Genomic DNA, 23,845 nt, shown 5'->3' with positions numbered 1-23,845 from the left:
GACATGTACAATTCTCACCTGCTTTGGCTCTCTTACTCCTGTTTTACTTGCCGTGGCTTCCAACTTTTCACAAAAATTACCCACCTGCCATTGATTATGTTGTACCGATTTATTTTTATTTTTCTTTCTACCCCGTTCGATCTTCCCCGATGCCTCCTCTCCTGTCCCCGACACGGCGCTCGGACCCCTCCTCCTTCCTCCCAAGCAGCGGCGCCCCTCCTCCTCCTCTCCCAGCCTACGGCGGCGGCCCTCCTCCTCCTCTCCCGACCGGCGGTAGCGGCCCTCTTCCTCCCCTCCCGGCCCGCGGCGACGGCGCCCTTCCTCCACTCTCGACCTGCGGCGGTGGCCCCCCTCCTCATCCTCTCCCAGCTGGCGGTGCCGACACCCCTCTCCGCACCCACCTATCGTGACGTCATGGAGAGGGAGGAGGAGGAGGAGCGGGGAGGTAGGGTGGAGCAGTGAAGAGTCTAGAGGAAGAAGCGCTGAGGGGGACTATGAATGACTTGTGAGGTCCGCTCGCTACAGCCTACAGTTCACAGCTACTTTTCCAAAAGCTACAGCTTAACCAAGCGCACCCTGAGGCTCTTCCATACCTGCCCTTCCAAGTCGTTGTCTCACTTACCTGCATGTCCTCTCTATTCCAAATTATAGATTGTTTTGACTTTTTAATCTAGATATAGATTTAGATGCATATAAATATTAAAAATCTACAATTTGGAAGGAGGGAGAACTGTCTAAATTACTGCAACTAGCAACGCTGCACAAGCTGCACGGGATCTCTTTTTATGCGTACGCCGCAGCTGTTCAGCTCGCCGCCGCGACGCCACCACCGGATCCCGCGAATCTTTACTCACCCCTGCAGACATGACCTCCGCGGTGGCGTGGTCGCCCCCCTCCTCCGCTGTCGGCCGCTGCCCCTGCCGTGGCGGCAGGCGCCCCTGCTCCTCCGTCCGTCCCCGCGCGGCGGCCGAGGAGCAGGACGGCGGCGGCGGTGGCGGCGAGGCCCCGCGGCTGGTGCTGCACGACTCCCTCGACGCCGCGGGGGTCGCGACCGCGCACGCCAGGGAGGCGCGGGAGGGGTTCGCGGAGCAGGTGGGGCGGCTCACCCGGTTGAACGCCGGGACCAGCATCGCCATCAGCCGCGGCGCCGACCTCGCCCGCGCCGCGCTCTGCGTCGCCGCCGAGGACGACTCGCTCGTCTCCCACTCCTCGGTCCCGCTCCCCGTCGACGCCTTCATCGCGCGCCTCGACGACCTCTCCACGGGCTTCTGCGCCGGCGGCAACTTCCCGCCCTCCCACGCGCCGCCCGAGGTCTTCTTCGATTACCTCGACCGCTACCTCTACGTGCACAAGGTATACGATTCGTTGTGAAATTATTCCGATCCTCATGCTACACGATTTGGGGGTCACTATCCCTACGTACGGACAGCTGCAATTTGAAGTCATTTCATCTGTCGTTTGATCTTAGCATGCAGTATAGGTCCCAGTCTCTCAAATAAGATTGTGTTGTAGCGAATTTCTGTTCTACATGCAGAGCCTACAAGTATTGGTGCTAATTTACTAGGATCTTCCATTCAGGGCTTTCGAAGAACAAATGGAATCTCTGATGTGCGGGCTATGTATCTTCATTCGGTATGCTAGGCTCTGACTTCCCCTCCCTTATAGATGTTATAGTATTTTTTTTCTATGACTCATCTAGCGTTCTTTGTGTTGTACGATGCCCAGGTCTTGACATGCAGATCAGGATCTGCTCTAATGCTTGCATTGATATATTCAGAGATACTGAAGACTGTACGCATCTATGGCTTACTGGATTTCGATGCAGAGATATTCTTTCCTACTGATCTCGATAGCCTCCCTAGAGGCTATGACAAACAAAAAAGCAAGTTGGGTCACCAGCAACACATTATGACTTCAAAGTCACTTTTGGTTGAGGTGAGGTTATTCCGACCTTCAATCTTCATTTTTGAAGTGCATTGAGTTTATTTTTCCGTGCTTAGCATCTATGCATATCTTGAGCAACAAATGTCAAAGCTAAGACGTTTGTTGCAGTCCCCATATGCATACAAAATGCCATAGTGGAATTTCTGGGTTGTTATCATACAACAGGAATTTTTCACTAATTTTGCCTGCTTCTGCCCTTCATGTTCACCAGAAAAGATGTTGTCTGCTTTTAGTTTTCATCTTTTAGGATGAGATTCGAATTGTATCAAACAATTCAATATTCTCCTATGTATGAATTCAAACAATTTTGCTGCCTCTATGACGATTCATTTGCACAACACTGGTGGATAGGTCTGAACTGAAATTTTTGGTTTTGTACTCTCTTTTTTTTCATTCTTGCCTGTACAAGCTTTTTCTAATAGATCACACAAAGAAAACGAACACCCTTTCTGTGGTGAGTTTTTGTGGTTTGTTCATCCATTATATTCATTGTAATGTCAGTAACTTATTCCTAACAGATCTTCTGTTTCTCCCTCCTCTGTACCCTGAACTTCCTAAGTCATGACTAATACCAAAGTATACATGGATGATGTGTGATTTTGAATTGGCAATTCAGGAAGTACCACCTGATGTATTGTAATCTGAATTGGATCAGTATGCAACACTATTATGTTTCAACCTAATGGATTGAACGTACATTTGAATAGCTTTAGTTATGAATCCAATTTGTACAAATTTTCCTTGCAACCTTATGGATTCCTTATTTTTAGTAGAAATTTGGTATTTTCTCTTAATCATCATGCATGTTTTTCTTCTGTCAAAGATGTTATAACCAGGCAGCGAAAAGTGTTGGTTGTTGTATTCCTTATTGGGGCTTATTTTGATTAGTCCTTTTGCAGATTTTGAGAACTCTGAAAGCTACATTTTGGCCATTCCAGTCTAATCAGTCTAGTAGTTTATTTCTGAATGCTGTTACTGCAAATCACCATGGCCCTGGTGCTTTAAATATAAGGTACTTTCTCTTAATTTCTCAGCTTAGTTCCTTATTTTGCCATATTTACACAGATACTGCTGCAGACCTGGATTGATGTCAATTTTGGTTAACAGCGCCGTAGAGATGGCTGCAGCTAAAGCTGCTCAGCATAGATTGATGCGTGGAGTATGGACTAATGTTCGATTTGGTGATATGCGTCGTGCTTTAGCAGGTACTGCATTTTTGTAATTTTTGATGTATCATGGATCATTTCTGCGCCACTACTTTATTTGAGATAAAGTTCAGTATTTTGCATTGTGTTTCTATCAGTCCCTGACCAGTTTCATATCTTGCTTTTTTTTTGTTTCAGCATGTGAGCGGCTGATACTACTACAACACGATCCGCATGAACTGCGGGATTACGCCGCGCTCCTGTACCACTGTGGCTACTATGAAGAGTGCCTACACTACTTATCATCGTACCAAACAGCCATGGTAACTCATTCAGGCATGACCTCTGTCATGGGAGGAATCCAGAAAATGTAAAAGTCACTGACGCCCTCCCTGCTTTCCCCTTTCAGGTCGGGCAGTCGCCGAGCAACCGATTGGAGATACTAGAGGATGAAGCTGTAAATACTCTCAGAGCACGGATAACTCTAATTTTAGCAGAGGATGGCTGGAGCAGCTGCAGACCAGCAGCAAGTTACTGGACCAAGAACTCCGAGCCGTGGTAGTTTAGCTAGCTGACCATCGTTGCATCTGAAGCAAATATCTACAGATTGTATATACTGTATAGCATGTTCAGCCATGAGCCCATGATGTACATATGATGGATCGTCAGCCACTTGTAGATACGGATGATCGAACACGTTGTCACTCTACAGGGACTACTCTTATAATTCTTTTTTTTAAAATTGATTTGATACAGCACAAATACTTATATCACATATCAGCAATTTGCAACCAAACAATGAAAAGTAATTTTCAGAGGTATCAGAATTCAGAAGTTCTTTTTGAATACGTAGGGCACTAACGTAAATTTTCAGGATGTTTTCTCTTTTGCTTACTGTACACCACACTCGTACTTCGTGTGGATGTTTGACGGCTCGTCTGCAATATCACGATATGAGAGCAAAACATTTGCATTTTTTTACCGGATAAACAAATCAGGGGCATCACATGGTAAGTCCAATAACATAGCACATAGATCAGCAGATCACATTACATAGGAATTAAACAACACACGACTAATCAATAAAACTACGGTAGCAAATTGTCTTCACACGACACAATACCAACACACTAGTAACTAGACGAGTCATGAATAATTATGTAAAAAATGACAAGAACCCAAGCAGAGATAAAACAGGCAGATTAACCTAACAAATTACTAGACGCGAGATCGCACATGCACACGCTACAAACTGCTGATCACTGGAGCATCATCAGGACGAGGCTGGCAAGGACACCCAGCGCCGCAGCGACGGCGACGCCAGCGGCAGCGGCAACGTCCGTGCCAGCGCCGGAGGTCGCGCCGGGCCATCCTCCCGACGGCCCGGGGCGGCCGCCGCCGTGGCCGGGCTGTGCCGACGTCCCTGGAGCGGAGGCCGGGCCGGGCGCGTCCATGGCCGGGTGCACCATGACGCGCACGATGAGCTTCTGGCCCTCCTCGCAGTGTCCCGGCGCGCCGCTGATGAAGCAGAAGAAGCCCGGGCGGTCGAGGAGGAACGTGGTGGCGCCGTCGGCGAACGCGGCGAGCGGCGCCGCCGTGTCACAGGCGTCGAAGGCCGGCCGCTCCACCAGCAGCACCGAGTCGTTGGCGTACCTGAAGTCTGCACGCGAGAAAGGATCCATGTCGCCATCGTTAGCATGCAGTTGCATCGGCGGCGCTCGACGAGGTCTCGAGCAAGAAGCGCTTGGGGTGGTGATCAGGTGATACTCACAGAGGCGGTCGCCGACGCGGAAGCGGTTGTTCATGGCCCACCAGCCGTAGCTGGTGTTGCCGTCCGGGACGCGCCACCCGCGCGGCCCGCCGACGTGGAACTCCAGTGGCCCCGGCGCCGCCGCGGCCGCCTCGCCGGCGGCCACGACGGCGGGAACGACAAGCAGGAAGAAGAAGGTGCCGGCGACGGCGAGGGCCAGCGCCGGGAGGAGCGGGGAGCTGCTGCCAGGGGTCGCGGCCATGGATCTTGCAGCGGCGGCAGGCGGCGGCGCGCGGTTCGAGCGAAGAGCGGAGACGGTGGCGCCGGTCGCCGTGCTCGATCAACCTGCAGGCTCTCGACGATCGACGGCTTGTTGCGCGCGCGCGTGGAGTGGAAGTGGAACTGCAGGTGCGTGATGGCGGAGGTGCGCGCGAGCTTTATAGAGGCTTTTGGGGGGGTCGGGCGGTTGCCACGACTCGCTGGGTCGGGGGCGCGTCGCGTCGCGTCGCCGGTTGCAAGTTTGACCGCGCCGGCGCGCGCGCTCGCGCTCTGCGCTGATGGGAACGTGCGTTCGTGCGGCGAGCGGGCGAGAGAGGACGTGGGGGACGACCTGACGAGGTGGCTGCGGCTGCGGTTAGCGCTGCTCGCCGTGTATCCGAAAGTGTTTTGTTAATTTTCAGCTGGAAATCGTATGTTTATGCCTCCGCGTATGGATTTCCGATTTGGGTGCGAGGCAATTTTGAATTCGAGAGGCCAACCGCTCCATTGGAACCTATCATGTTCGCGTCTCGATCCTTCAAATTTTCTGCATATACTTTTTTTTAAAAAAAAGAAACAGGCCGATTTGTTCATTGTAATAAATAATAATTGGGCTGGATTTCGGTTTTATGGTCCCCTTTTCTCACTGAAAAAAGTCTTCTTACAACCTAATTATTTGGAAACTTCACTAGGGAAGTAACTCAAACGAAATGAAAGAAAAGAACACAAAAGAAAAAAAAAAGGCTGATAGATGGAATCACGGAACTGGATAAGTGAAAATCAAGGAATATCCTTTTTTTTAAAATGAAAATTATGAAGAAACATCCTTAAAAAAGAACTTGTATCAGTAGCCATATAGAGTCAACATTCAGTCATGTTACACGCAATCTATGAAGCCCAGTTAGTACACATGAAATTGATTGCAAGCAAAAGACAGTATCCACATTCACAACTCAAAGCTATGTGCTTATGTCAGCGTTAGCTGAGAGCTGAATGCAGCAACTTTTGCTTTACTTCACTAAATAATCTACTCTTTAACAATAGCAATTTCTTTTTAAGAGTTATAAGACGATATGATAGCATGATTGACCCAGTGATTAAATAGTCTGGCTCTGCCCCTGGGGTGGCAGGTGTCCAACAAGTACACTTGCAAATCTCAAGGTGTTACAGTTACAGCCACAATTATAGTGAAAAGTAAGGACATGGTTAAACATATATTTACATGCAGGATGGCAGCAATCCTCATGAGCAGCAAATTTCAATATCGCACCACATTGCAATGGTAGGATATATGTTCACCAATAATCTCCACAAGAGCACTTTCCATCGTTGAAATGGTGAAACCTCTTATTGTCCCTCACAATGAGCTCTCTCCCAACGATCCTCGACATGATCTTGATGGCATTGTGACAGTCCCCGCATATTCTGAGGTTCTTAATGGAGTCCTTGCCGGGGTGCTAATCAGACCATATGCAATTGCCAGCCTCTCACTATGGTACAGCAATGCCTGCTCCTTTGCCTCCTGGTCAATGTCATGGAGCACATACCTTGTATCTGGGACGTACCTCGGCTCATTCACCACCTTCTTTTCAACCTTAGGTGGCAACCTGTACTCTGCCAGCTTGTTCCTCCCATCAAGCATGTTAATCCCCAGACGCCTCTTCGGAGGTGGTGTTGGGAACTTCTTAGGATTTGCCATGGATGGATCAAGCGACACCAACAACTCCTCTGCCCGGTCCTCAAGATCAACATCACCATTCATACGTGCCAGGTTCAACAATGACTCCCATACCATGGCATTGGGCTCGAAAGGCAGCTTCTCAATATACTCAAGAGCCTCATTTAGATGCCCCGACTTTCCCAACACCTCAATGATCCCAACATAGTGCTCCACCTCTATTTACTCCACCTTTATTTAGGGAAAGTTGGGGTGAATTATTAGGTTGTCCTAATAATTATTGAAAAAAAGAAAAAGTACAGAGAGACTGTTTGAGCACTATTTTCTTATCAACTCTCTCAACATGATAGTTGGATTGAGGAAAGGACGACTGCTGGAGACGATCAGGCGATGTGACGATGCGCTTGATGTGGAGGTAGCGGCAGCCGTTAACGCTTCAGGCTATCGCCAATCGTTAATCGGCTCATCGCCCATTGCGATTCATACGATGCCACACTTACGAGTCTGGGATCCATGAAATACATGTTAAGCTGATCTAGATGAAATGGCATTCTTAAGCTGAATTTAATTTAAACTATAAAATTATTGTGTTATTTCTCTAGTTTAATTGTGTTATCCTATAGCGCCTCGGTCCTTCAAAACTTCCCACATTTATTATTTTTTCCTTTGACATGATCTAAAGAAAGGGTGAATTTTGGCCCTTTTATCCCTACAAAATAGTACTTCATAATATTTGGAAATCCCACTGGGATAGGTCACAGCCATCGAGTTGACTCTGGATTTTCTGAGCTATTATAGATGGAACTGCAAGACTGGAAGTCAGTGAACAACATCCTTAAAACAGAACGTGTATGCAATAGCCAACAAACAGCATCACCTGACATACTAATTTATGAACCAATTTGAATACACACAAAAATTGATTGCAAGTCTCAAGCAAGCGATACGATCCAGATCCAGAGCTGGCAAGTTCTTGTTTCTTGGTATAAGTTCTAGCAAATTTCTTGGGTCGCAGAAATTACATATTTCCTTACAACCCAACATGGAATTTTACGGCTTGCAAGTAGGAATGGAAAGGAGAAAGCCCCATATGAACAAACAAATGACCTACAACATTGCCAAAAAAAAAATGCAAGCACAATTGCACTCGCACGAAAACTTATATTGAGATTTTCTGCAGCGAGTAGCGGTTACAGAGATGATTAAATGGAAAACTATGAGTGCTAACTTACTTTTCTTTTCTATAAAAATATAAAGAGAAAATGGTGTATCTTCTTCTATCATGTATGATGTTGATGTAACTATGCAAGTGCAAGCAGCTATTTTGGGTGCAAACTGCTTGGGCTAAAATGGCCGACTGCACCTGATACTTGGCATTTTCCCCATACAAGGGACATATTTTGATATTGGCCACAGCTTATATTCCATCATCCCACCGAGGAAGGTTTGCGCTAGCTTCATTGACCATTTTTACAAGCGTAACCTGCATCGAGAAAATATTAGGGAAGGCCAGAGTAGATTGTCAAATACAAGGAGTCACAAGAAAATTCCATGGGGAGTAAATAAGAAACAGCTCAACATCGTAATACATTTATTGTATCATAATAAATATTCTGTGCATCTTTCCGATTTATGTGATGGTACACATACCACACTTTCTGGGACTCCAGGAGGTGGCAGTGTCAGATTCCTTGGTGGTGGCCCATCTTGGAATGATCTTTTGTCAAATCGCCATTCACCAATTTTTCCATAGGTCAGTTCACCCTGAAAGATTATCATTGCCGAATACTTTATGTCAGTAGAATAACAGGAGCAGTAACATATTCTGTGCGCTCAAACATATTAACTTCGTATGAAAATCAGAAATATAGAAGAAATTCTGCGATTTCAGATTCTAATACCTTGAGTGAATAGTCACATCCATAGGTGAAGTGGATGATAAATGTGTTCCCAAGCTTTGTATCAAATGGTGGCTGCGTTGTTTGTTTGTCATCATGTCACTAAAACACATTGTTCGAAGTGAACAATACCATGGAGATAAGAACTCAAGCAAGTGGAGTACCTGAATCATGAAGTCCTTACGAAGGATATGCTGAACCCCATGCAATGCGCTAGCAACAGCATATGCATACCTAAATGTCAAAGAAAAACAACACAAAAGTAAAAGCTGGAATCATAACAAGGTAACAAGTGAACAGATGAACTTGTACACTTAGAATACAAGACAAGGTAATTCTTACATTTCCAAGACCCATCCAAAAGCTTTATCTGTCTCCTCATCCTCTTTCATTTGTATCGAGACATTCATCCATGTGGGGGCAATCTTCTCAAGAAGTGTCTGAAAAGTTCTCAAATGAAAAGAAATTGTGTTAAGTGAGGTCTTATGAAGTCACTAAACCCAAACAGAAACAAGTAAAATAAATGTTTGTGAATAATAACGCACTGAATGGAAGTTCAACAAATCTACTGTAGGTGAAGAGTGTTAAGTTTGCATCAAGAAATACCTTCTTAATAATTACAGGAGAATTCCCAATAGGATCAACATCTGTGACAGGACCTCTTTCTTTAGGATAGTATTTCCTGATAACTTTTTCATGTTCTGATGGTGTGATGTAAAAGAAGGGGAATGCTGCTGGATCATTGTCAAGGGCCAAATTTGGTAAAGGTTTGACAAATACATGATCTGGTTCTGCCATCAGTATATACCTGCCATTTTCATCAAAGCAGAACAGTCACATGCACATTAGATTAGAAATCCTTGTTATTTAAGCATGGAAGAAGGAAAATATTGAATACTTGCTATTTTTAAGTCATGCCTGACTGGATGCTAAATCATGAGGTTAGCGTGGAAGGTTAAACTTGCAACCAAAGAGAAAGTAACAAAACCAGAAACATAGGTCCATCTGAACTCACTCTTCCTCAATCTTTGCTTTCTGAAGCCACTGGACAAACGCCCATGGCCTATTCAGGACCACATACCCCTGCACAAGGGTATTGAAATGTCAGGGGACAGACCATCAAGACAAAATGTCACACAAGTGAATCAAGAGACATCGCCAGAGCACATGGTACCGTGATCCTTTATTCCGCGAGCAAGTTTCTTGCCAAATCATAATCTGAAAACTAAAGGTTTTTTTAACCATCGGTTTATCACTGCAAGTCGAACCGGCGGCAGCAAATTTTATATCGGAAAACATAAATATAAAAATCTTCTGTAGCCCCACATTGCCCCACGTTGAAGAGCAAGAGCAAACAAACAAATAAACAGGGCGAAGGAGATAGAAAAGAGGTGGTTTTGCTGTTTACGGTTTGCGTACGTGGTCCTTGCCGGCGGGCAGCGGGTCGACGACGAAGGTGGGGATCTCGTCCATGAGCCCGTCGGGCTTCCCCGAGTGCAGCACGCGCGTGAACCCTCCCATGGCCTCCCCGCCGGGGCGCGCCTGCATCCGCTTGTACCAGTAGTACATGACCCGGCACTGCCACCGGCTGTAGGCCGCGTCCGTGGCCGTGAGCGCCACGTGGAACGGGCGCCGGCGCGCCTCGCCGCCCGCCGCCTCGCGCATCCACGCCGGCATCGCCACCACCGGGTCCCTCGCCGCCTCGGACGCGCCGGCGCCGCCTCCGCCGACGCCGCCGCGGAGCAGCATGGCGAAGAAGTTGTACGAGATCAGGAACGCCCCCGCCGCCACCAGCGCCAGCACCAGCGCCGGCCCGCGCCCCATGCCGCCGCCGCAACCGCCGCCAGCGGCCTTCCGCGCCGCCGCGTTCATCTCTCCAGTCTCTCCGGCCCCTCTCTCCCTCTCCCTCCTCTCTCTGGAGTCTGGAGAAGTGGAGATGTAGAGAGAGATTCTAGAATTCTTGGCGTGCGAGTTCGGGTTGGGAGGGAAGCATTAACAAATTGGCAGTACCCATTCCATGAATTAATGACGTGGAATCCTTTCAAAGAAAATTGCGGAGCAGGGCGGCGTAAGCGAGACGGCGACGGCGACGCTCGCTTGCAGGTGGGCCCGTACCGTGCCAGGCGGCCCGGCGGGGGCCCGGCATGTAGGCCAGCTGGTCAAGGGCTCGAGTCAACGGAAGCCCCACCGGCCACTAGGCCGCGCTTCGACGCCGCTGCGCGCCTCGCCCTCTCTTGACTTCTCTAATTATTTTTTTTCCCGGAATCCGACGCCTGACTTCGTTGGTTTCAGTGAGCTGATTTATATTATTGATTCGGGATGGGTATTTTATTTTTTATCATGATTTTGTTGATTTCAGTGAGCTGATTTAGTTGGCAGGAAATTTGGTGGGTTCATATGAAAATATAGCTGTTTATTTATTCCTGCGGAGTTACGATGCCTGGCATATACATTTTTCAACGTACCCACGTCTTTCAAATCATATAGGAAAATACTTCACGCACGTAGTCTTTTTATAACTCTTTCGTAACCAGGTGGTTTAAACCAGCGCATTTTATAAATATTCCTTTAGTTCTAAATTACTATTTATTTTGACTTTTTTAAATACATAGTTTTGCTATACATCTAAATATATATTGTGTCTAGATGCGCAGTAAAATCTATGTACCTATAAAAAAACATTAATTTGAGACGGAGGAAGTAATAATCAACCACCCGGGAGCTTTGTCCTTTGTACATGAAAAGTGTAAAATGTGTACTACATATTGAAACATTCAGATATAAAAATTATAGGGATTCCAAAGTTCAAATTGACAAACAATTACACTAGTTATATGTGATTTTAGTAATTTACCTAGGGTCAAACTATTAATAAATTGCAGAGAGTCGCTGGAAATAGTGGATTAGTGTGTATGTAGTGGATCGCGGCAATAAGTCCCAGTAGTAGAATTCAAGCAATAGTTAAAGTTTTGAAGCATACATCAATACTAAACATCAAGTTAACTTAAAAATAGTTAGTTATTACATTTCACAGTGCTCAATATGTATATAAATACATATACATGGAGACGAATTAATATTAAGTTCCCGTATCAATGAAAAATAATATAATCACATCGTTCTTCATCATTGCCTAAATCACGATCTTCAACATTTCTATTTGCAATTTAAGCATCCTCATCGTCCTTTGAACCATCATCATAGAGAATAGTGACCTAACACGAGTAGACAGCAGCCCTAATAGCAGTCGCTTAAGCCAATAGCAACTACTACCTTGTAACAGCGTAGGATCCGCTACCCAATTGCAAACGTTACCATTGCTATTTATTCATTACATTGCCTATGATTATGATTTTTATTCTTTTTTTTTAAAAAAAATAGTATCGGTATATAGTAAAACCTCATGAAAGCACTGTAAATGGAACCACGGCTGAAGTTCAATTTAGAATACGGTTAGGGTCAAATAGCCTTCTGCGTAACGTAGTGCCGTGACGAGTTGTTCCTTGAAAGCAAGCAAACAGCTCGATTTGCTTCAAATGGTAGGGAATAAAGCGCAAAAGCAAGGCAGGCATGATTGCAACGGCATGCATAAAACAAGGCGCGATGCTTGCGATGGTTGCAACGTCCTGCTTTTACACTGCCAGACTGCCACGGCGCTCCCATTGGCCCACGGCAAAAGGAAAAAAAAATGTTTCAACGTATAGGATAATTACATACTACCAACTTTAACATAATTAAAAGTCTGTCACAGAACAAAACTTGTATGGCATGTTGCAAGTTACACCGTCACTTTGCACTAAACATGCCCTTCTACCCAGCCATATGGCACTGGATTTCTTCAGGAAAACAGCATACACGGCATTACCACAAATCACACTTCAAGCGATCATGTTCGGTTTCTTGTTACCAGAAAATTCCTACTTCTTTGATTTAGATTGATCACCGTCCACCTTCAATATGCTGAGGTCGCCACCTTCTTTGCTAGCAAGATTCGCAGCCTTTATTTCGTTGCACTGGTTGATGAACTTGGTGAGTTCCTGCAATGCAAGGAAGTTTCTGTTGGTTGAGCTGAGAGCACACAGTATGAAATAAGGACAGGCAGCAGCAGGCTACATAAGCTTCATGACTTTAAATGCAATACTACTAGTGTCTTTAAACCAAAACTTAGGGGTCGGCATGTGTCTATATTTGAATTAGTTCTAACTAATTCAGTTCATAGTAACTTGCCACGCATGTTGAAAACCCCACAAGGCACACTACTGAATTTCAGTAAACAAAAGGAATGTTGAGCATGATACAAAACACAGATAATTCAACGGGAAAAGAACTAATCTCTTAGTGTGTCCTGCATTATATATTTAATAAATAGATAGACTGGTAAATCTCTTAGTGTGTCCTTGCATTATATATTTAATGTATATAGTGTGGTACACACTGTTACTAGGGAAAACTGTAAACCTGCTAAAATGCTGGGGTACTCACAAGAAATTCAGAATACAGATTAAATATAAATACAAAGTTAAGTTAATTTCGATTCAAGATTCCAGTTTCCAAGTGAGGCATTTGCTATTTATCACTGCAAGAATACAACAAAACTAAATCATATCTGATTAACAAAATTTGGCATCTGCACAAAGAATCAGCAATTTCTGCAAGATTAGATCATTATCGGAGAATGGCCATTACAGGATAATAGGATTCACATTAACTACTGTAATGACATATGATAGTACTAAACTCTAGGAAGTATTAGATCTTAAAAAGCTGACCACATGGATCCCATGGCAACCTATATTTCATGACAGCGGGAGTAGCATATAAGATACCAATAGATGTGATTGTAAGAACTCGACTCACAGTAACTCAGAAACACTCAGAGGTTTTGCGCTGTAAAGATACAGCTTTTCTGTATATTGCTCTCTTATTTGTATAAAAAGAATACAAGGCCTTGATGGCCGATGACTACTGGCCATGGTGGCCCCTAACAACCAGGAGCAGTTCCTGTGGATGAGAGCTAATGACTCGGTTAACCACTATCCTGAAGACTAGGACTCTATAACAGAATTGACTTAGCCAGCCGAATGCTAACTGAAAGAGCTGACTTAACTGAAACAAAAGCAAATGACACTAACAGACTCTTAACTGATAAAGTGAACACACAAACAGGGATTAATCCGTGAGTGATTATATTGAGTTATTGACCAGTCCCAACTTTCAAGTTACACTTATAACATAATTTAGCAATAGCCGCACAATTTTGTTGGAAAATGCAGAACATTGATACTACCAAAAAAACAGTGGATGGCACTCAATCAAAATACCATCGCAAATTTGCAAGTGATATTTACATGGAACAAGGGAACAAACCGAAACAACATTGATTTATAAAGCTACCCACAAACATAATCAGTAACCCAGTTCTACAAAATTCTGCGGCCCCATGCTCTGTACGATTGAAATTCTAGTACCCTCTTAAAGAATTGACGTACAATTGGAAATTCAGTACCCTCTTAATAACATGATAATTGCTAAAAACAGAACAGAGTCATTTTAATAAAATTAAACTGACATCCAGCCAAATTCAGCCCCGAATTAAACTGAATCATCCAAACACCCATTTTTTCACTTAATAAATCAATACAAACCGGAGCAAGGAATTCGATTAACTTGTGACGTAAAGGAAGAAGACAAATTCCGATACACAGGCCTTTGCTAATGCTACGTTATACTACACTAAAGCATACCTTCTCGGCGTCCATGTCCTTGGTGAACTTGGTCGGCTTGACGACCCTCTTCCCTGCAACACCGAGTAGCAAACCAATCATCCAAGCGAACAATCGACGCAATCAGCACCGAAGAGCACGCAAAGACAATCCAATCTAGGACGTGGGGAACGCCGCGGTCGGTTCGGGCACGCGTACCTTTGCGAACGTGGGGCGCCTTGCCGTGGCGGTTGGGAGGGATGGTCTTCTTCTTGCTCTGCCCCTTGAACATGGTCTGCTTCTGCGTCATCTCCCTCGCCCCCGGTCGCACGGCGCGGCCTGTGTTGCTTCTGCTGCTGGGAATCCCGCTGGAGCGCCTCTTTGGAGGCTCTGCTGCTATACGGCGGTCGGGAGTCGGGATGCGCCGCCGCCGCCGCCTAGGGTTTTCAGTTCTTCGGCTTAGGACTTCGTGGGCTGCTGTGGGCCGGAGAAGCCTGCTATGTAAAAAGGAGCAAGAAAAAAAGAGGTTAACGTTGTGAGGCCCAAATCGTTATCAATTGGCGGATGCGTAGGGAGACGCAAGCGATTTATTTTTATTGTTTTTATTATTTTTTGATAAGGGAGATGCAGGCGATTGAACGTGACATTGCCAATGCTGAGAATGGGGGAAAGAAGCACTGGACGGTAAGGGCTGGGAGCTTGATGCTAAGCTGGTTACCAAGCTTGAAGAGCTTGAGGGACCAGGCCCTCAAAAAGTATGAATGTGAAGCAACGTCTCCTATAATTTTTTTCGTTCTTTGAATTTATTCCTCTCCGTTCTTCTCGAGCCAATTAACCTATTGTTTGCAGACGCACCTAAGATCCGTCGATAACCATGTCATTCATATTTGAGATACCTATTCTCTTAGATCTAATTTGGAAACTCTAATCCCTCTAGGATCTCGGACTTTTCACTGGGTAGGTAATCTATGAGGATATAATTTTAATTATCATCTTAGTTCTTAGTGGGATTTTTTCCATCCTTGGGTTTGGCTCCCCCTGCTTCCAAAAGGTGCCTTACCTTGTCGATGCTCCCCCATTCACCCCCAAAGGAAACACGTTTTTTGTTATGATGTGGATAGCTCTCTATATAATCGTTCATTTGTATTTTTTTTATAGTCTTATTAAGCTCTATAGTTTAGATTCAGGTTCAAAAATATTATCGCTCGAAATTCCATTGTGTTTTGGAGAATTATTTTGCTCTACATATATCTTTATACCTCACTTGTGGACATCATGGTTTATCGGTTTTCTTAATTGTTGTTAAAGATTCAACGTTTTGTTTTAGCAGTATTTATGTTCATCACATTTTACATTGGTACTTTTTTGCTGCTGGCATGGCCCTTTATTGTGCTCACTGCAGTTATGTATGGCTTGTATAAGTTGGTGTTTATGCTTCATGAGGGATTACCTTGTCATTTGCATTGCTGAATTTCAAAAGATGTTTGAATGCTTGATATTTTCATCAGCTATCCTTGAGGTTCAACGGCTTAAATTTAGTGTGCCAATATCTGTTGGTGATCACAAAGCATCTAACTATGAATGATGCTTACATCAGGTCAGGGAGAAAAGTTCTGGTACTCAAGGCCCTTGGGGTGCTCCCATGCACCCGGCCACTTGCATCCATCGGATGTATCATCCACGGTGCATGTGAACCCTGTGTTGGACTGCGCTTAATTTCCAGAGAAAACGAGGGGTTAGATGCAAAGTTATCAAGCGTGCATCTCAATTTTGGTTCAGCCTGCCTGAAAAGTATACTTGACTCTGATCGTCTCAAAAGCGTTATCCTCCTCCTCGGGAGACCTACGAGCTCTCGGTCGTGTCCATATTCGAGGCTTCGACACCCTTGAAGGCGACGCGCAGCTTCCTCAGCGACGACACTTTCTTCCCGTTGTTCTCCGCCATGCCCGTGGCGTGGACCGTCGCGCACGGGACCCCTTTGAGGAGCTCGAACATGGGGACGCTCAGGTTTGGCCGTGTCATCTGCTCCAGCACCTCCGGGGACTGCATGTATAGGTTGTTTCCTTCGTGCGTCACGCTAGCCTTCGATATCCGCAGCTTCGGGTGCTCTTCGAGCATCTTGATGAACTGCCACAAGAGATCAAGCAGCTGATGAATAAAGTGGTATTGGGGGAAGGTTTGCACCAATTGTATGGGAACATACCATTTGAGTTACCCTTGGAAAAAAAATAACAAGGCATGTTAAATTAACAAATAATATAAGCCAGCTATGACCATTTTTAGGACTCAGCGATGATGAAATGTTGTTTGATGATTGTGGTTGTTACATGAACATATCATTATGATCATTGATGCATGTGTATATATGCAATCTAGATAGAACTTGTACCTTTGCATACTTTAAGCATCTCATATCTATGTCCCTTTCACAACTTCATCCATAACATGTACTAGAATATGAAATATAACATACACAAATGACATAATATGCAGGAATTTTTAATAAGGTAATCCTGGGAAAAGAAAACTGCTCATACAATCACTGAAATGGGTTTTCAACACTCACCTCCGCAAGAGTGGATGATGTATCCAGCTCAATAAGGGTACCAGGCCCACATACAAGGCAATCTTTGTCTCTGACAAAATCAGTTACTTTAATATGAGTTCCTTCCAGACCATTGTACCTGTAAATAGGCATAATAATCATTCATTCACAAACTGAGCTGTGTTGTGCTATTGCAACCCCCATTAAGAAATTCGTTTGGTGAACTGAGATTACGCTGTTAGTAAAGTTTTCATGTGGCACCGGATTTGGTTAAAAGATGGAACAAAAATTTAGTCCTCATTCTTGACGAAACCAACTTTTACAGTAAGAATGAGTCGTGAAGCAATGGAACTCACGTGAGATAGTTAGATACACTTTTGCTGCACCCAGAAATAAGCTTGAAGGCTTCCAACGCACAAGCAGCAGATATAATTGCGTTCGTTGAAGCAATGGCTGGAATAATATTCTTGACAACACCCTGAAATTCATAAAACATAGCCAGCACTATGAATGCCACTGCTATGAATAATAGACCTTTCAAGATGTAGAAAACAACTAAGCATTACATAAAAAGCTGAATTCTGCTGTCCAATTAATGGAGAGTTCAAACTAGCAGACATAACAAACATAGAAGAAAACTGCCAGAGTATACCACTGACAAAATAAAGGTTAGGATTCCAGATACTAGTATACATGGAAAGGTTTATTACTTCTGAGCCAATATCAAAACAGGCCACATATTGAAAATAATTTTATTTTCCTTTTGAATGTGTGATTCCGTGGACATAATAAACCAAAGCACTATCAATGACATGCACAGAAAATAAGTTGCTGACCATTGACAAACATTTATGATAAAGTAATACTATTCAATTCTGTAGACGTGGAGGTGTCAAGTGCAGAGAATTAGAAGCATATGCTTATCTAAAAACTGCTTAAGCACCAGGTAAACCATGTAGAAAAATGAACTAGATGATGGCTTTTATGTGCACAAAGTAACAAAGAAACACAAGAGTGATAGCACAATCCTGATAAACCGATAATCAGGAGAGACTTTCATTCATAATCAGGGTAGATCACATGCAGTTAGCCAGATATCTTACTCTACGACTAAAACTATTTAAAACATAAGCAAATCCATGACTTAACGGAACTTTCCTTAGAGAAGCTATACCCCTAACTAGAACCATTCTTATGCTCAGACCTTAACTGTTTATATCACTCAAGCAGCCTTAGATAATTAGTTCCACAGTGGATTTTTCTAACATACCCAGTCCCGCATTGCTAGCCTCTTTTTCTTTGAACATAAAAATCAATAGAACAAAGTTGGTTGCCTTTTTTATTTAACATGTGTACATACAATAAGATTAAATGTCATCAATCATGACTCTGGGCAAAATGAGATCAGTTGGACAAGAATCCGTCCACAATTGCCAAATTCTTAGACAAACACATTCAATTGGAGAAGCAAAGATTTTGAGATCACGGACTATATCGTAGGTAATGCCTGGTCAATAAAAAGAAAACTAACCTGGGTTAAAGAATATGTAACACCTGAAATACCGAAAAGCTCTGCTCTCTTTAAAGCCTGTATAAGTATACATGTCAAATGATTTGACAAGCACACTACTGATAAAATAATCTATATGATCTTGCAGCATAGATACCTCTGAATAAATCCACTGCATATGCTCTGCATCATCAGCATCAAAAGGTTTTCCAGAATGAACCTACAACAGTAGATTTAACTGTTAATAGTGTTGGGTGGTTGTGAGGGGGAGGGGGGTTGGGGTCTGAAAGAGAAATCATGTGGAGAGAAAAAATAGAACCTCATCCCATTTTATCAAATGAGCATACTCAATGCAGTGAGCTGCGGTTCTTGGTGTCTCCGCCAGGGTACATAAGGGGAACTTGACCTGAGGAGGGAAAAGCCATATGTTGCATTCGAAGCAAGGTGTTGTTCCTGGTATTATGACTCTAGCATGACCCTTAAATCCTTCAGTTCCACCATCTACCATAGGTTTGACTGTCTCCGGGAGTGGATTGTCATTTGAGTCATACTCTGCAATGCAGATGATATATATACGGCGCATCATTATGCTATACGTGCATGGCATATTTTTTATTTCTACAGAGCAAGCTCTAATCAAATGAGAATGGAAACATAAACAAACAATACTACAAATGTCATAAAAACAATAATGGGAGGATATAATCTGCACTGAGGACAGAATTGAAATCATAAAACCTTGAGTTTATCTGCGCAGCATCTTAATAATCACATAGCGTAAAAAAAACTGTTATGAGCAGCTTGCAAAGTTGATAGAACTTATTGCTAAGTTAAAGTGGGGGACAGAACAAAATTGATTGCCATTAAACTATCATACTTTTTTTGTCGAATTTTGTTAATCTTAATTTGTAAATATGATGAATGCACAGCAAACAAATTCACTGCAATTCCCAAGCCACAATTATACTCAGGGCTGCAGTCTCCTTTCGAAGCCTATTTTCCTAAAATGTGACATGGAAAACATACCCAAGAAGCCACATGCCACGGAATTGATATAGCTTCGAGCTTCAATTGAATCCAGACCGAGGACAATTATGTGAAACTGAGAGTAGAACTCTAACTCTTTATCTTCAATCCTGCAAAAATGAGGCACAATGTTGACCCCACTAACTCGCTCCATAACCCTCTTTGCCGCTACTTCAGCCTTGGACTTCCCAACATCTTGAACTCTGCACAAGAGTGCATCCAGCTCCCATTAAGACAATGAAGGTGACAAAATGAATTTATTTACAAAAAAAGGAAAGATAATATGAAGGCACACAAATAGTGGTGGCTGCAATCAAGTGAGGCTTTTCAGCTTAATGAGACCAAGACAAATTCTAGGCTCAATCTGAACTTAGGGCGAAGATAGACATCTTTCTTTTCCAAGTCACTAAAACAATCTAGTGTCTTCAAGCCCAGATGACATCTTTAAACATCTGCTGGAGGAAACTAAATCAGGTATAGTGGCAAATATACACAAATTTATAGCGTCCTGCTGCCACGATCATTTTTTTCGCTTCTTTCAGCCAAACACGCACAATTTGAGTCCTGTGGCAAAATTTCCCTAAACCCTATCTTCGCCGACCAAGTCGCGGAGGCCCAACCGCCCAATGGGGAAGGGGTGGGGGGTGACGACCGCACGGACCTGAAGAGGAACTGGCGGTTGAGGTTGGAGACGTCGATGGTGTCCATGTCGATGACGTGCAGCTTCTTGAAGCCGGAGAGGGCGAGGTCCTTGAGGAGCTCGCACCCGAGGCCGCCGGCGCCCACCACCAGCACCTCCACGAGGCTCCCCAGCAGGTCCCGCAGCTGCGCGCACGGATCAACCGGTGAAATCAGCCACCTACGAGTAGAACGCGAGAAAACAGCAGAGGAATCGGCGGTGGGGGGCCAGGACCACTCACGGTGGGGCTAGGGTCGAAGGAGGCCTCGACGAGGTTCCCGGGGCGGGAGAGGAGCATGTCCAGGTCACGCCACCGCGCGGGCTCCGTAGGCGCCGGCTGCTCCGCGTCCGGCGAGGCCATCGCGGCGGCGCGCTGGGTTCGGCTCGCCTTCGAGCTCTCGGAGGGGGAGGGGACGAGGAAGAATAAGAGAGGAGCTGGTTGTGAATCTGCGATGGGTGCGGCGGAAGGGAGAAGAAAGATGGCGAAAACCCCAGGGCCTTGGCGTGGACGGCCGGGATACGTGATCCGCCCCGAACAGACGGCTGAGGTGCAAGTTGGGCGGCTGCGTTCGGGTTTCTTCCGGTTTCTCCGATCAAAAAGCAGAGATGCCGATCGCGCATCTAGCTCCAATCATCAGTTCCAACTTCCCATAAATTCAGAATTCCTTTTACGTCCTGTTTGGCACAGCTCCACTCCTAAACTCCAGCAACTCCATCAAAAAATTCAGCCAAACACGCTAACTCCAAAACTCCATGGAGTTGCCAACTCCATGGAGCTGTAGTGCAAATGGAGGTGGAGTTTTGGAGCACCTCTTTTGCTGCTCCAGAAACCACTCTTTTGAACCTCCTCGTGGAGTTGGTGGATAATTACCCACCAATACCACTGGTTACCTAGAAAAAACAGTTCGTTCTATTTTCCTCCGAGACTCCACACGCTCGTCTCCACCGCGCTAGCGCCGCTCGTCGCTCATGCTGCCGGCCGCCGTGGCCCCTCCGTCCCGCGCCTTGGAGCCCCGCCGCCGGCCGCCCCCACCGCCGTCCGCCCTAGCCCCGCCGCCGGCCGCACCCCCCGCCGCCCGCCCGAGCCCCGCCGCCGGCCGCACCCCCCACCGCCCGCGCTAGACGCCCCCCGCGCGCCTCAACCCCTTCGGTCGAAGGTTCCCGCCGTCGGCCGCCCTAGACGCCGCCGCCGGCCACAGCGCCTCGCCGCCAAAGCCCGCCGCCGGCCGAAGCGCCCCGCCGCAGAAGGCCACCGCCGGCCGCAGCGCCCTGCAGAGGCCCGCCACCGGGGTTGGAGGAACGCTGCAGCCGCCGATAGCTGTGGCCGACGGTGTTCTGTAATCGTGATGTGACGAGAACTTTAGATATATGTTTGGAAATAACAGCCTTGTGTTGGTCTGGCTTATCTGCAAAATCAAGATTTTCTTCTAAATTTTGGAATTATTGTTGGTAAGCATTAAGCAATGTCCAGTTCTTACTTCTTAACTAGCTCAGTGGACGCAGGACCGACCTCCGATGACAAGGGTGATTTATGAGAAATGTGATGTATATATGTTCCTTTCTGGTCTCGTTCGATGGTCACATTTGCGCAGTGTTTTAATTTTCTTTTGCACCTGCACCAGCTGGTCTGGTCCAATTTTGTTATAGAGTGATCCGTTCATACCCAGAGGAAGAAGAAGATGGGATAGAGAGGATGACAAGTGGGGCCTGAATTAGGAGGCAACAATGACAATCCACACTGAAATTGATCTTTTTTGGAGCTGAGAGCACCCAACTAGCCAAACACCTCATTTTAGTTCTAGAGTTCTGGAGTGGAGCTAGCTCCTCCTGAAGTTCTGGAGTGGAGCAGCTCCACCCAGAGCTGGAGCCATGCCAAACAGGGCTTTATCATCGTGGATTCAAAACTCTTTCTATAAAACTTCTCCTAATATACATTGATGTTCAAAATGCAACTGAATGCGAGGAAGTTGTACTCAATTAATTAACAATTCTAAAAAAAGTTTACTAGCTTTACTCTAGATCTCTTAAAATTGGAAGTCAATCAAATCATGAACATTTTAAGTTTCAAATATATTCAAAAAATTAAGCTAAATACTCTCTTTATTTTCAAAAAAAATTGGTGGTGAGAATGAGTGGCGAAAGGGGGCTACATCCCCACTTCGCAAATCGTGAACCCACGAGCCCACATGGTTTGAGGTCATTGATGCTGAAAGGGTCGCACTCATCTCTACGACTGAACCAAAGGCGAGGCAAAGCAAGGTGACAAGGAGATAGAGACTCACCTCCCAACCTTGTAACCACGGATCCAAATTTGGGACTATCTAAACCCTCCAGTAGGTCCATAGATGCATGTACGACAATCATGCTCTTAACCTGCTTGCACTGATAGAGGTGAACGTGGCAAGATCTTTCTTGTGTAAGGTGGGGGGTTTCGGGATCCAGACCGGGAGTGTAGATTTAAAGATGCTTTTTACTATGATCATATATGTGTTGCTTTGCTATCCATGCTCAGAATTACAACATATGCATAGTTTAGGTTGCTCTAGATTGGTTACTCCTGCTCTATCTGTTATCTGTTTATACATGCTTAGTAGATTGGATCTGAATCACTCATTAACATCAAGTTAATACTAACAATGTTAGTTGAAGTAGAACTTGTGCTATAAGTTTCACGGATTGATAAACCTTGGGGGAGTACTCTGAGGAAGAGCTAATCCGTGCGCTTGCGGTTCACAAATTGGCGTGCTAACTGCCGTCAACAGATACCCCTCGGCAGGTTACCGGGTATAAAATACCGACATCTAGCATGCTAGGCAGGGGTGATCGTCGAGATCATCGGAAGAGCTCGATAAACCTCAAAATCAATCTACTTGACGCTGCATGATTGCGACCAATCAATGACTCACCGTGTCCATATCCGAAGTCCAAGGCAAATTCGATTCCTATTCATATACATGCGCCAGGAGAATTCGCCGAATTGGACTCCAGAGCATAGCATCGAGATCGAGGTGGACACCAATCCTTTTTCCGTGTCGACTCGATAAGTTCGGTGCCCAAACCAAGTCGAAGACCACAAGATAAAAGAGGCTTGAGCATATTCCAGCCTCATAGTAGTCTTTAGGTACCTTTGAAGATTCAACCGGACAAAGTACTCGAAAAGCACCAGAAGTAGTTGGTGAAGATCTAAAAGTACTTGGAACTGCTGCATTCGACTAAAATTCGGGGGTTTATCATACATACATCTATTGGCCCACTAGAAGGTTAGGACAGTCCCAAATATGGGACTGGACACCGAGGTGCATTTGACATGGAGACCATGACGCAGGACGGTATAGTCTACGTGAAAAGATAAGAAGTATAATAAGAGTATGACTTCTCTAGTCGTATCCAGCTAGTATTTTTGTAACCAATCGACCTGTAATCTTGCCTCCGTGTATATAAGGCAAGGCAAGGACCTCTTCAAAGACAAGTTGAATCGAAGAGGCAAGTGCCCCGGACCTACATTTGATTTTCACTCTTGTCCAATAACAACTATCTTAGAGTATTATTATGCGACCTACGTATGCGAAAAGTCACACTACTTGCTATTTTGTTGCTTGCACAATAATAAAAAGGATGGTATAATGCATACAGTTTGTGTAGAACATTGATAGCCAGTATGAAGTGACAAAATAAGCATCTAGCCGTGAGTACGGCTAACTGTGCTATAG

The 23,845-nt window shown here is 45.1% G+C and overlaps 5 protein-coding genes across 5 annotated transcripts; 1 reads left to right on the top strand and 4 right to left on the bottom strand.

Annotated features, from left to right (window-relative positions):
• Window positions 1-737: 737 nt before the first annotated feature.
• LOC101753403 lies at window positions 738-3,908 on the top strand. Its single transcript, XM_004967657.4, has 7 exons — window positions 738-1,353; window positions 1,579-1,632; window positions 1,726-1,935; window positions 2,844-2,956; window positions 3,052-3,149; window positions 3,288-3,412; window positions 3,499-3,908. The coding sequence occupies exons 1-7, from the start codon at window positions 865-867 to the stop codon at window positions 3,649-3,651; spliced, it is 1,242 nt and encodes a 413-aa protein (XP_004967714.1). The 5' UTR covers window positions 738-864; the 3' UTR covers window positions 3,652-3,908.
• Window positions 3,909-4,092: 184 nt separating this feature from the next.
• Window positions 4,093-5,221, bottom strand: LOC101763144 (early nodulin-like protein 1). The gene is made up of 2 exons (XM_004971494.2): window positions 4,861-5,221; window positions 4,093-4,749 (listed from the first exon to the last, which is right to left on the bottom strand). Exons 1-2 carry the CDS (start codon window positions 5,099-5,101, stop codon window positions 4,349-4,351), a joined length of 642 nt encoding a protein of 213 aa, XP_004971551.1. The 5' UTR covers window positions 5,102-5,221; the 3' UTR covers window positions 4,093-4,348.
• A 2,669-nt stretch (window positions 5,222-7,890) lies between these two features.
• On the bottom strand, window positions 7,891-10,673 carry LOC101753006 (hydroxyproline O-arabinosyltransferase 3). The gene is made up of 8 exons (XM_004967656.4): window positions 10,093-10,673; window positions 9,689-9,756; window positions 9,280-9,481; window positions 9,016-9,113; window positions 8,838-8,907; window positions 8,677-8,748; window positions 8,426-8,539; window positions 7,891-8,258 (listed from the first exon to the last, which is right to left on the bottom strand). Exons 1-8 carry the CDS (start codon window positions 10,543-10,545, stop codon window positions 8,193-8,195), a joined length of 1,143 nt encoding a protein of 380 aa, XP_004967713.1. The 5' UTR covers window positions 10,546-10,673; the 3' UTR covers window positions 7,891-8,192.
• A 1,589-nt stretch (window positions 10,674-12,262) lies between these two features.
• Window positions 12,263-14,859, bottom strand: LOC101752591. The gene is made up of 3 exons (XM_004967655.2): window positions 14,595-14,859; window positions 14,418-14,470; window positions 12,263-12,710 (listed from the first exon to the last, which is right to left on the bottom strand). The coding sequence occupies exons 1-3, from the start codon at window positions 14,683-14,685 to the stop codon at window positions 12,591-12,593; spliced, it is 264 nt and encodes an 87-aa protein (XP_004967712.1). The 5' UTR covers window positions 14,686-14,859; the 3' UTR covers window positions 12,263-12,590.
• Window positions 14,860-15,856: 997 nt separating this feature from the next.
• LOC101786734 (NEDD8-activating enzyme E1 catalytic subunit) lies at window positions 15,857-20,601 on the bottom strand. The gene is made up of 9 exons (XM_004967654.3): window positions 20,377-20,601; window positions 20,118-20,281; window positions 19,457-19,659; window positions 18,750-18,982; window positions 18,588-18,650; window positions 18,452-18,508; window positions 17,277-17,398; window positions 16,942-17,059; window positions 15,857-16,502 (listed from the first exon to the last, which is right to left on the bottom strand). The coding sequence occupies exons 1-9, from the start codon at window positions 20,494-20,496 to the stop codon at window positions 16,218-16,220; spliced, it is 1,365 nt and encodes a 454-aa protein (XP_004967711.1). The 5' UTR covers window positions 20,497-20,601; the 3' UTR covers window positions 15,857-16,217.
• Between the last annotated feature and the right edge of the window lie 3,244 nt (window positions 20,602-23,845).

This window comes from Setaria italica, chromosome V (genome assembly GCF_000263155.2).
Source record: "Setaria italica strain Yugu1 chromosome V, Setaria_italica_v2.0, whole genome shotgun sequence".
NCBI classification, from domain to species: Eukaryota; Viridiplantae; Streptophyta; class Magnoliopsida; order Poales; family Poaceae; genus Setaria; species Setaria italica.
Note: the sequence above shows the minus strand (reverse complement) of the source record. Positions and strands in the feature narration are given on the sequence as shown.

What these genes read in the sequence shown, in the direction of transcription:
- LOC101753403 (XM_004967657.4), top strand. Translation starts at nt 865, where the DNA reads ATGACCTCCGCGGTGGCGTGGTCGCCCCCCTCCTCCGCTGTCGGCCGC. An exon ending in CAAAGTCACTTTTGGTTGAG is followed by an intron (nt 1,936 to 2,843) that starts GTGAGGTTATTC and finishes GTCCTTTTGCAG; the next exon opens with ATTTTGAGAACTCTGAAAGC. An exon ending in CCTGGTGCTTTAAATATAAG is followed by an intron (nt 2,957 to 3,051) that starts GTACTTTCTCTT and finishes TTTGGTTAACAG; the next exon opens with CGCCGTAGAGATGGCTGCAG.
- LOC101763144 (XM_004971494.2), bottom strand. Translation starts at nt 5,101, where the DNA reads ATGGCCGCGACCCCTGGCAGCAGCTCCCCGCTCCTCCCGGCGCTGGCC. An exon ending in CCGCGTCGGCGACCGCCTCT is followed by an intron (nt 4,750 to 4,860) that starts GTGAGTATCACC and finishes TCTCGCGTGCAG; the next exon opens with ACTTCAGGTACGCCAACGAC.
- LOC101753006 (XM_004967656.4), bottom strand. Translation starts at nt 10,545, where the DNA reads ATGAACGCGGCGGCGCGGAAGGCCGCTGGCGGCGGTTGCGGCGGCGGC. An exon ending in CTCCTGTAATTATTAAGAAG is followed by an intron (nt 9,114 to 9,279) that starts GTATTTCTTGAT and finishes AGAACTTTTCAG; the next exon opens with ACACTTCTTGAGAAGATTGC. An exon ending in GATGTGACTATTCACTCAAG is followed by an intron (nt 8,540 to 8,676) that starts GTATTAGAATCT and finishes ATAATCTTTCAG; the next exon opens with GGTGAACTGACCTATGGAAA.
- LOC101752591 (XM_004967655.2), bottom strand. Translation starts at nt 14,685, where the DNA reads ATGACGCAGAAGCAGACCATGTTCAAGGGGCAGAGCAAGAAGAAGACC. An exon ending in GGCGCCCCACGTTCGCAAAG is followed by an intron (nt 14,471 to 14,594) that starts GTACGCGTGCCC and finishes TCGGTGTTGCAG; the next exon opens with GGAAGAGGGTCGTCAAGCCG. An exon ending in AGGACATGGACGCCGAGAAG is followed by an intron (nt 12,711 to 14,417) that starts GTATGCTTTAGT and finishes CTTGCATTGCAG; the next exon opens with GAACTCACCAAGTTCATCAA.
- LOC101786734 (XM_004967654.3), bottom strand. Translation starts at nt 20,496, where the DNA reads ATGGCCTCGCCGGACGCGGAGCAGCCGGCGCCTACGGAGCCCGCGCGG. An exon ending in TGCAGTGGATTTATTCAGAG is followed by an intron (nt 18,509 to 18,587) that starts GTATCTATGCTG and finishes ATACTTATACAG; the next exon opens with GCTTTAAAGAGAGCAGAGCT. An exon ending in AGTGTATCTAACTATCTCAC is followed by an intron (nt 17,060 to 17,276) that starts GTGAGTTCCATT and finishes GCCTATTTACAG; the next exon opens with GTACAATGGTCTGGAAGGAA.